General features: G+C 38.2%; 1 protein-coding gene across 3 annotated transcripts in view; it reads left to right on the top strand.

The window, feature by feature from the left end:
• CHN2 (chimerin 2) overlaps nucleotides 1-16,156 on the top strand; it is a 167,768-nt gene that overhangs the window by 75,984 nt on the left and 75,628 nt on the right. For all 3 annotated transcript variants that reach the window (XM_054057528.1, XM_054057529.1, XM_054057530.1), the window contains exons 3-4: nucleotides 603-658; nucleotides 15,869-15,900. In XM_054057528.1, coding sequence (XP_053913503.1) covers nucleotides 603-658; nucleotides 15,869-15,900 — 88 coding nt within the window. The remainder of the gene's footprint in view (nucleotides 1-602; nucleotides 659-15,868; nucleotides 15,901-16,156) is intronic.

Genomic DNA, 16,156 nt, shown 5'->3' with positions numbered 1-16,156 from the left:
ATACATGCAGTGAAGAGGCTGGGGGCCTGGATTCAGCGACTATCCCTAGCCTCAGCTCTCTCCCCTCCAGTCCTCAGAAGATGCGCAAAATTGATCCAGAGCCATTTGAACAGGACATAATTGCTCTGAAAGGAATGTTTGCTTCCTCATCAGTAATTCCTAGCAACTTTTGAAATAAATTGTGAGATTGCAGCAAACCCTTTCGAAGATGCTGAACTTTTTCTTCACCTATCCATAAAAACACTGGGGTTACTGGTAGGTATCCTGTTTTGAATTGTTACAGCACAGTTTATGCAAAAGTGAGATGTTATCCTCAGATACACCTAATAAATATTTCTAGCTTGTCTTCCCTGGTACAGAAATGTAGTAACAGATATAAAAGGAGATCATGCTTCTAGAAGTTAAAGATCATTTCAGCTAGTTTGCAGGTCAACAACCTATTTTCATATAAATGACTTGGAAAGACTGAAATGCCTTCATTTTCTGTCCTTGTCTTTACATTTGCATTTTTTCTCTGCAGCCTCTGGCTAAAAAGACTCATCTGAATAAAAGTTTGTGTATGTTGCCATATTCTAATTACCATATATTTTTATGTTTGACAGTGTATCAGTTGCAGCAAGAGGCACCACGTCCCAAGAGAATCATCTGTCCTCGGGAGGTCAGTTCTTCTTTTGCTGTACCTTGTTAAATCTGATGAATTGTCAGCAGTATATGATTACCGAAAATCTTTTGTACAGTCTGCTGGTAGTATTCACTTTAATTTTTCTAAGCCATTATTTTTTATAATAATTTTTCTTAACATTGATTAACTAAAGCAGGTTAATATTTGGTAATTCAGCACGGAGGCCTTATTCCACCACTAGAAGTCCCTTCATCAGACAAATACTCATTAATCATTGCTTACTATGCTTTTCTGTATACTACCTAAAGTTTTGTGTTTACTCATCAAAAGAAGATGGATTTTCTTCCTGAGTCTTCAGGATGCTCCAGTTTGTTGAATGCATTTTGCGAAGGATTACATTCAAGTTAAAGTGCTGAACTGATAGCTGGAAAGCTTGACTCTGTCACATAAACTTTAAAGATACAGGATATTAAGAAATCTGCAGGGCTGAAGGTTTTACTGAGTCATCTTGTCTCCCTGTTTTCTTTTTTTGCATTTTGCCATTTCTACTTAGTTACATATATCACTTCTTCAACCTGCCCAGGATAATAGTATTGGGAAGCATATGCAGATACTTCTGCCCAATTAATAAAACTGTGATAGCTTTACCTTCTATAATGTCAGGGACAAATTTTGTGCAAATAGACATGTAATATTATGGAGAGATGGCTCTTGCTGTAGCCCTGTGGGACTCCAGTGCATGTGAGCTGAAGGGTTTTAAGAAGACCCTCTTCTCCAACAAATTATACCAGTCTCTGTGGCTGGTATTCTCAAAAGGAGAGGGCATTCAGATTTTTACTGAATGAACATCACATAATAGATATTAAACTAATAGTGCTATAGCTGAAAATAGTTAAGGTAAACTATTTACTTCCAGTGCGGCCATACAGGAGTGTATCACTTTGTGTGAGATAATATTTCATCCAATATTTTATTTTATCTTTTTCATACTGGAACTACTTTGAGGAAGAACTTGTGTTGAGAAAAGAAATATTAATAAGCATTGAATGCTTAGGAACTCTTGAGTACAATTTGAATTCACCTTTGTGGGCATACAAGTTACTTAGTCTGAATAAATCTAATCCAAAATTTATAATACTTACTCAAATTAAAGCATTTTTTGGCTTGCCTCCGTGAGTGAAAACTTGTGTCAAATTAATAAAGTCACTGCTCTAAAACACATTGAAATGTGATGCTAAAGTGGAGTAGCAATTCATGTTCTAGAAACAAGATTACCTACACAGGTATGTGGAATAAATGTGCAATTGTGAACCATTTACCACTGTGCTGTATTGAACTTGTTTCCATAGACTGAAGAACACGTTATTTACAACTGAAAGTATCCTTTACTCCATTTTCCTGATATTTAAAGACGACTCATACTTAGTTCCTATTCAGGTCACTTCTAAAGATTGGCAGAAAGAAACTAAAATCATGTTATATTAATCAAAAGAATACATAATTGGCAAAGTAGTACGTAATAATTATTTTTTCACATAATTTGGGTTTGGTTCTGACCAATGAACCATTTTAAATCTGTGTGTTCACAGCCTGATTGCTAGAAATACAGGTTCTCTAACCCAAGCTGCAAAAACTAGTCCCACTGCCTCACTGATGATGTGCTTTATTCTTTCATTTTTATTTTTATCTATTTGAGAGAGTGTCACGATACCTAGATGGTTTCTTGTCATTTGTCCTATTGGGTTTTATATATATCAGAACTACATATTGGTTTTATAGAGCATCACAAGCTGTTTCAGCAACAAAATAAAAGCAGTATGTTCATATGCCACCTATTTGGTCTTCCTTAACATGTGGATTTTAAGGCGGGTAGTTTTTGGTTTTTATTCTTCTTGTTTCCAGTTTGACTTCACTGTAATCTGGTGATTGTATAGGCTTGCTTCACTAAAGGTAGTGTCTTATTAATACTAAATTTCTGTCAGTTGTATAGAAAAATCTCAAAACCTAATTTTGTGTTATATATGGGAAAATATATTAATCTGCATTGTATTAGTTATTTAGTATTCAACATGACGCTCATCCAACATCTGGAGAGCAGGTGTCAGCAGGAGGTGTGACTGGTGAGGGAAAGATTTCTCTCTGTGTGTGTATCATAGGAACTGGACTTGGTTGGGATGTTCTCGCGTATAATTTAAGATTCAGATTGCTTCAGACAAATGTAAAACCTGCAAATAATTTTAAGTACTGCACGCTGTGCAGTGTTTGCAAGGAAATTCAAGCATCTGCTGCAAACAAAATGTGTAACACCAAGAGACAAACTTGTGAAGGCTTGCTTTGTTTTTTTTCGTTCTCACCACTCGGCTTTTTCATCATTCCTCCATCTCTTCCATTGCTGTCTTCCACATTCACTGTATTCGTTTGCTCTTCTATTACCTCTCTGTTACTCCATAGTCACAAGGGTTTTAGCCTCAGATCTCTGCAGTTCTACCACCTGATTTGCGTAGATTTCTTGCTTAGCAATACTGTGGAGACAGACTATCACCTCTCCTGATACACCAGACTAAAAGCTGGGACCGTAAATAAAACATGAACGTTTATGTCTTCGTGTCTTTGAGCTTTGCTAGCATGATTTTCCTTTTGGTTTTTTTGCCTGCATAAGTATCTTGTCAGTGAAAGCAGGTAATTCCTGCAATGGGAATGAACTGTTAGGGCTTCAGGTATCTAACGGTTTTTAATTAATCACCACTGGCAGTGGGACTAGTGTGAATATCCTACCTTCTCAATAACATTGGATTTCTGCCAATAACCTCATTTGTAACCATATTCCTCGCAGCAGTGTTTTAATGATTTATTTTTTAAATAGAAGAAGTTTAATTTAAAAGCACCATTCAGGTGGAGGAGTAGCTTTTAAATATTGTGCAAGTGTGATTATAGCACCAAAGGATCAGATTTGTGTTATTATGCATCATCTTTTAGGGTTTGTTCTACGGAAATGCTGATAACAAAATACATTTCCAGCAAATAATTCAGGCATCCAACTTCCTGGTTTATTCTAAAGTCATATTCTATAGAAGTCTTACTTTTAAGAAATATTTCAGTAGTAGACTATTTAAAGTTAAAATATCTTTTAAATAAATGCAATTTTTAATAAAGTGAAAAATTAAAGAAAGATGGTTCCATTATTTGCAAACATTTTTGGTTAGACAATAGATGTGTTACAAATTTCCATTGAAGTGGGAATGAAACTGACCCATGACTCTTGGATGGCTTGTACAGAGTCATTCAGTCGTTCACACCTGTGAGTGCCATTCCTTTTCTGTCCCAAGAAAGCCTGAATTGCTGACAATTTTTGAGACTGGTGAGTTTGTGTTCATTAGACTTTGCATACTGTTAACGGTGTCTTGGCCAAGCCAGCGGCAGCAACAGTGAAAAAGTTGTCTAAATTTCCCTAGTGGAGAGAAAGCCTTAGGGCCTTAACTTATTTTATTATGTAGAAAAATGTCAGTTAATTGCCTCTGTCGACATTCTGAATTCCAAATAGGTTGTGCCAGAAGTGCTCAAAATGATTGTCTCTGCCTTTAAAGCATCAAAATTATGGTTTCTTGATCAAAAGCAAATATTTACAAAAGGGGGACTTTGCTTTGAAAGAAAAAAAATCCTTTTTTCTTTGCTTAAGTGATTGTAAGAGAATAAAATAATGATGGCATATTCAGATTGTGCTGCTGAGAATCTTTCACTCTAACCATCCAGAGGATCAGGAACTGTTTTGGCCCTTTGGGTGCCCATTACACAGATTTATCAAAACAAATGTGTTGTTAGTGGTGTTTCATAGAGCATAACTGTGGGTCACTAGCAGGTTTGTAATGATATTGCCATCTTGTATACTACTAGAAGAGAATGTATAGGATCTTTACACATCTCCAAAACTGAACGACTGCAAATTATACCTTATTTTGTTATCCTCAGAATTTCTTCTGAAGCCTGGGATTCAAGCTGAGAACAAAACAATTAGTAGAGTATAACTTAAACAATAGTGATATTGAAAAGTGTTTTAAAAATGCTGACTATTTTGTCAGTCCTCGTTTCAGGTACAATAATATTTTATATTTGTACATAAGAAAAATCTTTTAATTGGTCACTTCAAAATTAGGTAAGCATGAGCAAAATTGTTAAAATTAAGCCTTAGTAAGGTGTTTGCAGAATATATCTGACTGATAATAAGTATTTAATCATTGCAATAAGTCTTCCATGAACTCACTTAGTGACCTTTACAAGCTGAATATTTTCTCTTTCCCTCTGCCCTCATCTTTCTAAGAACAAAGTCTATACTGTGGTAAAGTATTAGAGAGGTAATAGTCATTGAGATTGGCTGTAAAATTGGTGGTAGTAAGAGTAAATGGGAATTTTCATGGCACTTGTTCATATCACTCTGATGCAAAAAGTCAGATGCTACCATGAGAAGGTATCTCTTACTTTCAGTCCTGAGAGCTTATGTAAGTTAATTCAGAATATTATATTATCTTTTCCTTAGAAACCTCAGAACACACACAGGGACACACCGAGAGATCTCATTAGCCAGCAATTAAGTGAAAATGAGCAGAATTGTTCTAAAACCTATTTTCGTTAATGAAAACGTTTGTACATATAAGACTTAACAGAGCCTATATCTTCAAATTCTTATAATATTGTGCTGCTTTAACTGTGTTTTTCTAATCCTGTCTTTATGGTAGAGTCTAAAAGAAATAAGGAGGACACAGCAGTAGTCTGTACTTTGTAAGTGAAGCCAAGAAGCGATTTTTAATAGATCTTGACAAAAGGAGGAAGGTTCTCAACTGAAATCCTTAGTGAAACTAGAAAGCTTGGCTGCAGTGGAGGGGACTGAAAACAGGAAGGGTCCTTTGTTAAATTGGTGTGGAGGACCTGCAGAATGTCAAAATGTATTGTAGCCAGCATCTCTCTAAACTGGCTACTTCCTATTAGATTTAACATGTGGGTTTACACCGTCATTTTTCTGTGATTTTTCCATGATGAATTTTGTCCCACGAAACAACTGTTATTTGCAGCAGTGAATGAAAGAAAGAAAGGAGGCTGAAATCTTGCTTGCCCCAAATTCCCTTGTATTCATCATATCGGAGAAAGCTGTCAGTGTTTTTAAAGCTGCCAAGGCATTTTAAGGACTGACAGAAAATCCCATCTCTCCTAAAGCCCAGGAAGTCTCACCCCACTGCAGTAATAGAGAGGTGGAGCAGTCAGAAAAAACCGCATCAACCTCATTTTAACAGTCCATTGACTACTGAACAGAGGAAAAAGCTTTCTAATTATTCTGTAGACAACAATAGTAAATATTTAATTTAAATAGTTACAGCTAAAGAAGACTAGAAGAGGCTTGTCTGTTCCGCTTGAATTTCATGAAGTTTGATTTAATAATGTTCTAGGTCTTGGCCTGCAAATTAGACCAGTGTTCATTTTTGTTAGAGGAGTACCATATGAACCAGTTGGTGCACTGGTGCACCAGTTGGTTTCCGCTACGAAATGGAAACGGTAAAGCCATCTTCTTGGAAGATAAGATGGCAACTTCTGACTAATAAGCCCAGATTCTTAAGTAGCTGTCTTATGAATTGGTGAACTTGATAATTATTCCTCTGGTTTTGCTTGAAAGCTGCTGTAGGAAGTTCCACCCTCCTTTCTGTTTTTCTTGGAAGTGTGTTATATGTGTGTGTGTCTATTTCTGACTTTGCTATTCTCTTAATTTTTTTTATGTCTTTTTATCCCTGTTACATATCAATCTTTTAATCTAGTTCTTTTTATTTTGACATGATGTCGAATGTAAGTAGATTTTTAGCCAAAACAATTCAAAGCCTGTTTCATATCTCAACCTAGATAAAATTCATCAATGAGCTTATGTAAAGGTGAAAATATGTGTGCTTGTGTAGAGTTACCTATCTGTTCCAATTTAGGCCAGTATTCCTTGTGTCTGGTTAAAATAATACAGAAAATAGAAGGAGGTCTCACTGTGTCTGCTATCTGACTGATGCTTTGTGAGGCATCCAGTGTCTTTTTTCAAGATTCAAGATGAGAATGCAGCTTATTGAGCAGTTGATGAATTTGTATTTCCTGGTATGAATAAGTATAGAAACTTTAGAGTTCTGTCTATTTTACTTCCTACACTTCCTAGACACGTATGTATGTACCTGCACACATAGAATAATCAAATCTGCCAGTTACACAGGTCTTTTTGGAACACCAAAGAGAAATAGGCATGAACATGGTGGAATTTGTGTGGTTTTCAAACAAGAACTCCTGAATTTCAGGGTTCAAAATGAAAATTCAGAAGGCTTGCAGCGTAGGTGTCTTGTTTATCCTTTGTTTCCAAAATATTTGTGTATCTGTTTGAAATACCATCATGACTAACTACTCTTATGTGCTCACACATTTTAACTGCCCTGTACCGATTAGTAAAGCAGAGAGTGTGTGTGCGTGTGTGTAATGGAGATGTTTTTATGAATACTGTATCTCACAAATAGGTATCAAAATATTCAACTTTGTTGAAGTGAGAGCATCTGTAAGATACCAGATTGTTCCTCATTTGGGAAATAAATATTCTCCTACTTAGTGTTTTGCAGAGGAGCTAATAGGATCTTCCAGCCCTTTTCCAGACTGAAGGAAAGCAGCTGGCACTAAGCGTCTTTATTCCAGTTCAGACATTGCAGGTAGCCTGACTTTGAAGAAATGTCTGTGGTTCTCAAATACAGAGCAGAAGTATTGATAACTACAATGGGAGGAGATAAACTGAATTAATATTATGATTTCTCCCTGGATTTTTTCTTTCATCCTTCCCCTGACCCCAAGCCCAGGTGTTCTTCCAGTGTAATGAAGTGGCAGTGCATCTCAGCCTATGATGCTATGCAGGAGCTTGTCTAAGGCCCCCTCCTCCTCATTTTCCACCTACCCTGTCCATTCTCAGTTCTGATGTCTTGTTTCCTGATTTTCCTTCCGCACCTCCAGCCCATACTTGAATTTTTAACCAGTCCTCAGCAGATTAGTTATAAACATTTGTTTGTCACTTTGCAAGTGCATTCACTAGGCACCTTGCTGAAGGGCCACATTTTCAGATCAAATTATAGCAGTCAGCTGGTTAGGAAGCATGGCTTTTGGGGATGCATTAGTGTAGGTGACATAATGCCAATAAGTTTGTGCAGATGTACTGTGGTCAATTGTGGTGTGTATCATAGGAATGTTTTAGTGCTGCTCACTGGTCACAGAATTTCAAGCAGCATTTAGAGCATTGATATGGCTTGCTGCATTTATCTGCTCCTGCTGGGGATATTTTTCCTGCCATTTAAATGACTCAACTCATCATTCTTGTAAAACAATAGCACAGTTTAAATGCTATATTCAAATTTTTCATCTTGTATTCAAGGTAATGCTGATATCCCTTCTTATATTTAATGATGCCCTTACTGTGGTAATGAAAGCTGCATAACAAAATAGGCAACTCCTGCTTCTGCTGTTGACGTTGTTTGAACTTGATCCTGTCTTCCCTGACTGTTTAACAGCAGCCTCCTTGATTAAGATTTATTTAAGTTTCTTTTATCTGCTCTTCAGGAGCACATTATTTTCTTTACTCATCAGAAAATATTTGCTTTTTCTTGTTCAGTCTTGCCTTTTCTGTTAAAACAGCATATATACAAAAATATGTTCTGGTTTATTAGCAATAGCTGATGTCTGTTGGGGGAGATTTTTGTTACCTTCCAGAGTTTACAATGTTTTGTCTGGTATATTGACTATAGTCTGCTGGACACTTTGCTGAAGGTCATAGATAGGGAACAAATCCAAGTTAAAAATACCTTCTTGAAGGATGCCTTAGATGAGCTCATTTGAAAGTTTGGTACAAGCAGATAAACAATAAACTATACCATTTTTTTTTCAAATTCTTAATCGTTCAAAATGATAGAAGTGACCTTGATTGAGTGGAAATTGGTCTGCAGTAAGTGCCACAGTAACAAGAGCTGGTGAGCTTCTTGCGTTTCTTTTCATTGTGTTATTCTGCAAAACGGTTGTTATGCATCTTACCTTCTCTGTAGGTTACAGCATGCCATCAGAGCAGAGAAGCTCTGCAGTAGTTAGTAAAAGCATTCTTTGTGTTTTTACTTTTGTCTTTCCTTTTCTATTCATCTGAGTAGTGAAGAACTCCACTCCTGCCTTCACCCCAGTGCTGTAAATTTTACCGCAGAATATTTTGTTAAAACATATAAAACACAGTTTGGCCCTTTACTATGCTGATAGTTTTAAGGTGACTTTTCATTCTTCCCTCTGTGTTCTGTCCTGAGATCCTTGCAGAGGTGGGCAGAGACATGGTATTGTAGTTTTATATGTGATTTATACAACCTATTCCGTTTGCTCCCTGCTAATCCCTGTCTCCTGAGAGCAGTCCAGGCAGAGATGAGAAATAGGCTGGATCGTTGTATCTAGGGACCAGAAAAGAATCAAGAGATTGTCATCCCTTGCATCAAGAAGAGATGTTTGCATATCCTCTTCTTAGAGCCTTTCAGGACTGAAGATTTTGTGACTGCCTATGCTTATTTATTTAGTGTTTAATTATTCTTAACTCTTTCCTAACATCTAAGCTCTGTCTTTTTTTTTTGCAGTTTAAGCCTATTGCTTCTTGTCATGTCCAGCAGGCCCTCAGAGATCAAATTCTTTTATTTCCTCTTGAAAGTGGTCTTTTTTTGTACCAGTCTGCTAAAGCCCCTCTCTTCTCCTCTTTAGGCCAGTATCTTTTCAAGTCTTTCACATTTGCTAAATCCCTGCTCAATTCCATTATTTACTGTAGTCTTTCTTGAGACATAGTGCCCAACCCACACTCAGTGTTCCAGCTAGAGTCTTCCCAAGTGGATATTGCAAAGGGAGAATTACTCTAAGGTGTCCTGTTGGCTGCACTCTTGTTTTTATATCCTGGTATGGCATTCTGGTGTTGGCAGTTTTTGCGACAGATGGCATCAGTGCTTCGTATTCCTTTTATGGTCTGTAACAATGCCAGGATCCTTTTCTTTGGAGACCTGTCTAGTCGTTGCCTCTCTGGTATTTTGAATTATTTTGACATCTTGTTCACAGCTACTCTCTTTTACTGTGACGTGGCTGAATCATCAAGTGGTCATAACGCTGGCATCCCCATGGCTTTGAAACTGAACGACAAAAGGATCTGCAGACTTCCAAAACTATCGATGTCACCTTTCCCTCTAGAGAGCCTCTGAAACATGGGCAGCGCAGGTGGAGTATGTTCTGGCGGCTTGTACATTGCTAGTTTCTTTCTGAGAAATGTCTTTGCTCCTCCTTCATCATACAGTACATGGTCGTACTCATACAATTACATGGCCTGGATAGCTGTGTCATATGAAGCATGTCCCATTGGTCATGTTGAATGCCTTTGACTGGAAATCTTAGGGGAAATGACCATCTCTTCAGTACGTATGTACATGGTGACTGTCTACAATTGGCCCGTCCTTGGCTAGGAAGTACAGATATCATGTTGTTGTTACTCCTGCTAACAAAATTAGTAACAGGCGTTAGACTTTTTTCAGAATCAAGAGTTGCTTCTCTTTGAAAACATTGGTGCCAGGGAGATTGATAAGGTAGTAGTAGTAAGAAAGTGGCAAAAAGGTAGTAAAAAAGGTAGGTAAAAGTGGCAAAAAGGTAGTAAAAAAGGTAGATAAATATTTCCCTGCCAAAATAATGTTCTCTGAGTTTAAATTGCTTGAGTCATTGATGTGAAAATAATTTGTCCTATTTGGATGGAAAGTTAGATACACTAATTGATCTAAGTAGAAATTGGGAGGTAAAAAAAAATTTTATATAAGTAATGAAATACAGCATAGTTTTTTACTTGATTCCACTTAATGAAGACTTAGAACCTTTCTTAATCCTTTTCAGTTGTTGATTTTAAGGCTAAAGCTTGTAGTTGGCTCATGGCAATTTTGCCACAAGCTGAACGATTTGGACAATCAACTCGTTTTCTCTACAGTCTGTTTTTACTGGGCTTGATTTGAAAGTTTCTTTTCCAGCTTTTCTATTTCTCTCTTTGTCAAATTGAGATGAAAAGGGTATTTATGTCTAGTCAACTAGAATTACTGAAAAATAATTTGAATTGTTCCAAACAGAAAATATATCAGAATAAAATTCCTTTGGGAAAACACCTCACTGCCTGCACTGAGTGAACATGCCGACATTATTAACTCTTGAATCTTGTTTCTCTGCTCTTTCTGTGTACTGTGGAGAAGAACAGAGAGCCAGGTGCACCTTTTTCTCTTCCCCTTTTATTAATCTCTTCATGGATGTATTAAGGCAGTGGTTGAAATAGGTCAACATACAATGTTAATGCCATGCTGGCCCTTCTGAATTACAGGCAGATGGCAGTCCTAAAGAAATATCTAAATTTTCATTCCAGCATTTCTAGATTTCAGCTTTGGCCACTGCATAAGGAAATATGACTTGTGTGATGAAGCTGAGGAGAAATTTAATTTTTCTGAAATTAGGGTTATCTTATTTCTGTGGTAATACTTACACAGAAAGAATTTTTCAGGCTATCTTCAGATCTTCAGTACAGTGTGGCTTGGATATCAATACTTGCAATGAAAATCTGTCACGTTAGAGGATGCTTACCTCCTGCCTGCATGATTCCCAGTAGTTTTGTGATGACTTATCTTGCAGGGTGGTGTAGGAATTTAATACAATAATCTGTAGATTAGAAGGAGTATATCATACCAGGGCTAAACCATCCTGGCCGAAAGAAGAGCCACAAATCCCAGGGCATTATCAGTACACTTCAAAATCATGTAAACATAATATATTGAATTAGCTTAAATAGTGTATTTCTTGAAGAAGGCTCTCCCCTTGCTCAGTGTCTATGGAGATGGACCAGAGTGATAGATAAAACCAACTGGTCACCTGGGAAAGGCAGCCTTTATTCCAGAAAAAAAAATTGTGAGTGCTCTAGGGAAAGCAATGAAAGGGTTTTTCATAGCCATTATCTTTGAAAAAAAAAAACTAAGTGCATGTGTGCTCAGAATAAGGCTGATTATTCTGGGCTCTTACCACCAGGAAACAGTCATTTTTCTACCTGCGGGTTTTCTGTTCTTTCCACCACTAAGAATTCTCTTAGGTGGATCTGGCTGACTTTGTGTGTGCAAGCCCATTTATAGCAGGAGAGGTAAGCTAATCCCAGCTGAATTTCAGTCACCTTTGCCTTCTGGGTTGTATAGAATTTCCCTTGAAGTTTGTACAGAGTCTGCAGTCGGCACAAAACAGACCTACTGGCTCCTTTGATACCTTTAAGCCTCTGCTCCATCAATTGTGCAGGCTTTTGGTTTATTTCCAAGTTCAGTCCAATATTCTGGTTTTGATCTAGAGACCCTGATGTTAGTTTGATCTTTTATCTTGCTGTAACTTTGTTTCCTTGTGTTTGTTCCTAGTAGTGGAGTTGGTTTTGAATGAACTTATTATTTCAGGCTAAAGGCTGCAGTGAGTGCAGGAGAGGATTTTTAGATTCTGGGGCACCTGGATAGTTTGGGCTTCATTTCAGGAAAAAATACAGCATCTTTCTTGCCTAAAGCCAAGTGCTGAAGTTGTGATTATTTTAGACAGAAGGATGCTAAAAGACGTTAGAGTGAAGATTTCTGTTTTATGGAAGAGGAAGAATATAGGATTTGATGGACTTCGCATGGATTCTGAGAAGAGCAAATCTTTTAGGTCATGAACAGCAGAAAAATGGAAATCAGTGTCCAGAGCAGCACAGTCAGTTGCTGGTGAAATGATAAAAATTTCACAGATAAGTTTGTATTTTTGTAGAAATGATATTGTATGGAGAATACAGAATGTGTCTCTGTTCGCTCACTGAGTTATTTCCAAATTGCTTTTATATTTTATAGGTATTTATATATACATCTATTTATATTTGTGGGGGAACTTATGCTTACGGGTAATTTTGAGAATGATGCAACTACTGCTAACCCTCTTATCATTCTGAGATAGATTGCAAGTGTTAGGGTTTATTCTGTGTATAAATGCAATCAAGACAAGTCAATATTTTTAAAAATAAGCAGATTTGAATCCTAGATGAAAGTTATGGTTTACCTTCTGTGGTTTTAAGGTTTTATTTGGTTCTCTGTGGGGATTAAAGTTTATCTGATTGTTCCTTGTCAACTTTCTCAATGTACTGAGTGGCCTTTATTTCCACAAGAAAAAAAAAAAGAAGACTGCCTGTGATGGTCTTGCCTAACCTGGCTTCCGATACCCATGTTTTAATTAAGTTCCCAGCTAAATATATACTTTGGGGGTCATTAAGGTCTCTGAGGATGATGAAAAGGCAACACAGTTCCAATATAATAAAGTCATGTAGCACTACTAAAGATGAATGTATGAACAACCTCCTTTCCAATGTAATAGGGCTTTTTCTTTGATTTTTTCTTTACTTACAGCAGTATAGTTAAAAAAAATGAATTCATACGCTTTCTTCTCAGAGTTGCCATATATGTACATGGAAACAGAGCACCTGCACTTAGCAGTTCCTCTGATTTTGCTCTCTCTTCCCTTCTGTGTATGCTTTCCCCTCTTATTCCTTCCCTTCAAAGCTCAGAAATGTTTGCATCAAGGTATTATTCCTAAGCAGGAGTTTCAGGGGTATGATACTGCTATTGTTAGTGCCGTGCTGGCAAAGAAATGCCAAGCTGGGAAAGCAGCGCAGTAAAGACTTGATTGAAGTCCCATAGGCCTTCCATTGAAGATTCTCATTATCTTATACAGACTTTTGTTCATCTTGTGCTGTATTGTACCCTCAGTGACTGCAGGGTACAAAGTCATCTTCTTCAGTTTAGTGCGTGATGTGTAGATTATTGAATCAAAAATGTCACCTTTATGCATTTGCTGTAAAGAAATAAAAACCTTAATCAATTTAAATTTTTTATGAGTGAAATAATGAGAAATAATCAAAACAACAAGGCTGCTTGTTTCCGGTCAAATAAAGCGATGTAAAATTCATTGGTTTTATCCTAAAGGATGAAACAGTCTTGAAATACTGCCTACAGAAGTCATGCATGCCCCATCCCTGGAGGTGTTCAAGGCCAGGTTGGATGAGGCTTTCAGCAACCTGGTCTAGTGGAAGGTATCCCTGCCCAAGGCAGGGGCTTGGAACTGGATGATCTTTAAGGTCTTTTCCAACCTAAACGGTTCTATGATACTAGGAAAGATATGAAGCAGTAATTCCATGGATACAGGCAGCTTTACACAAATATGCACTCATTTGGATATGTTTTTTAATAACCAGGAGACTTTATGTGTATTGTGTGTTAATTTGGCTGGTTAAATGCTGGCTGAAGTTAGATACTGGTTAAAAGGTGGGTGATCGCCACTCAAAGTAGGGAGGGTGGAACTGGGTGATCTTTAGGGTCCCTTCCAACTTAAACCTATGATCCGATGGAGCATTGGTACATATGAATCATAGAATCATAGAATCATAGAATCATAGAATAGTTTGGGCTGGAAGGAACCTTAAAGATTTAGTTCAAGCCCTCTGCCATGGGCAGGGACATCCCACTAGATCAGGCTGCCCAAGGCTGCATCCAACCTGGCCTTGGACACCTCCAAGGATGGGACATCCACAACTTCCGTGAGCAACCTGTGCCAGTGCCTCACCACCATTATAGCCAAAAAATTCCTCCTTATATCTAGCCTAAATCTGCCCCTCTCCAGTTTATACCTGTTACCACTTGTCCTATCCCCACAAGCCTTTATGAATAGCCCCTCTCCAGCTTTCTTGTAGCCACTTCAGGTACTGGAAGGTCGCTATAAGATCTCAGAAGCCTTCTCTTCTCCAGGCTGAACAGGCCCAACTCTCTCAGCCTGTCCTGGTAGGGAAGGTGCTCCAGCCCTATGATCATCTTTGTAGCCCTCCTCTGGACCCGTTCCAACAGCTCCAGATCCTTCTTATGTTGAGGATTCCAGAACTGGGCACAACACTTCAGATGAGGTCTCACAAGAGAGGAATAGGGGGGCAGAATCCCTTCCCTCGACCTGCTGGCCACGCTGCTTTTAGCGCAGCCCAGGGTATGGTTGGCCGCCTGGGTTGTGAGCACACATTGTCGGCTCATGTCTGTCGAGCTTCTCATCGATCAGCACCCCCAAGTCCTTCTCTGCAGTGCTGCTCCAAATCGTGTCATCCCCCATCGTGCATTGATATCAGGGATTGCCCCAACTCAAGTGTAGGAAGCAGTAATTCCTCTGCTAGGGACAGTTTTACTCAGGTATGCACTCGCTCAGGTACTTTTTTTAATACCCGGAAGTCTTTATGTGTGTTGATTGGGCTGGTTAAATGCTGTCTGAAGTTGCCGCCTGGCAGGGTGGCATAACTGGAGAGGCAGCACCTCTTTATAAAGCCGCTGAAATGCATCTGTATGTCCATGAACACCCGGCCCGTTGGAATCCCTGCGGCAGCCACCGACCGAGGCGCGCTGCGCTTGGCCATTGGCGCCCCCTGCCGGCCCCGCGGCGCCGCGCAGCCCCGCCGTGCCTGGCTGGGCTGGTGGCAGCGAGCAGCAGGGCTGGGAACTTCACCTTTTTTGCTAGCCTGACAAAAGGCTGGGTCTGAGAAACGAGTCAAGAGTGCCAGGAGTATCCGAAGTTTCCGTGTAGGAGCATGGCGTCCTTAAAACTTGCTTCAAAGCTCTTTAAAATAATTGGGAGTGCTTCCAGCAACTTGCAGCATCCTTTGGACAAGGTCAGCGGGTTCTTGAGACATCAAGGAATTTAAGACTAGATCTCAATCCAGAAATCTTTTTTTCCCAAAAATATTTCACTTTTTATCTTCAGTTAGTTGTCATATACAGTCAAAAAATACTTCTAGGAGCAGGAGGGTGTATAATAAAAATAGCCTTACTTTGTATTATAAATCCTCCACTGGCAAAACTGCAGTAAACTATTTATCTGTTTGATTGCATTTTATACAGTTATGTGTAGTTCTATTTTTTCACCACTGATATGTGTTACTCTTCCAAGAAACTCATTAATAAAACAACATCTTGTTTTTTCATTTTTCTGTTCTTCTGCGTAGTCATGTTCTAGTCACAGTTTTAAATCTGCAGAATGTCATCACTTAGGTGGATGCAGTACTCTTAGTAAATAATCAAGCATAATTTTGTGTAGTTTATTTAAAATTGAGTAAATTTTTTATGTTTTTCTCTTTCCCTCAAAATTTAGGTGGAGAACAGACCGAAGTATTATGGAAGAGAGTAAGTATTTTTCTCTTTTAAGCATCTGTTGGGTGTATCCAAAAATTGTTCTAGAACTTTAAAAGAAGACACAATGGAGGTCTGACAAAATATTTTATTTTACCTTTTGCCTTCAACTGGGAGCTAAATTTACTGAAGGCCTAATAATTTAGCTATATTACAGTCCAGTACTACTGCTCACAATCCATGGAATGTGCTGCTATGTGAGCCTGCATGTTTATTTTCACTTTTCTCGTGACAGTTAGGGAAAAATTCA

Source organism: Cuculus canorus, chromosome 2, assembly GCF_017976375.1.
Source record: "Cuculus canorus isolate bCucCan1 chromosome 2, bCucCan1.pri, whole genome shotgun sequence".
NCBI lineage: Eukaryota > Metazoa > Chordata > Aves > Cuculiformes > Cuculidae > Cuculus > Cuculus canorus.
This window is presented reverse-complemented; position numbering and strand designations above follow the sequence as displayed.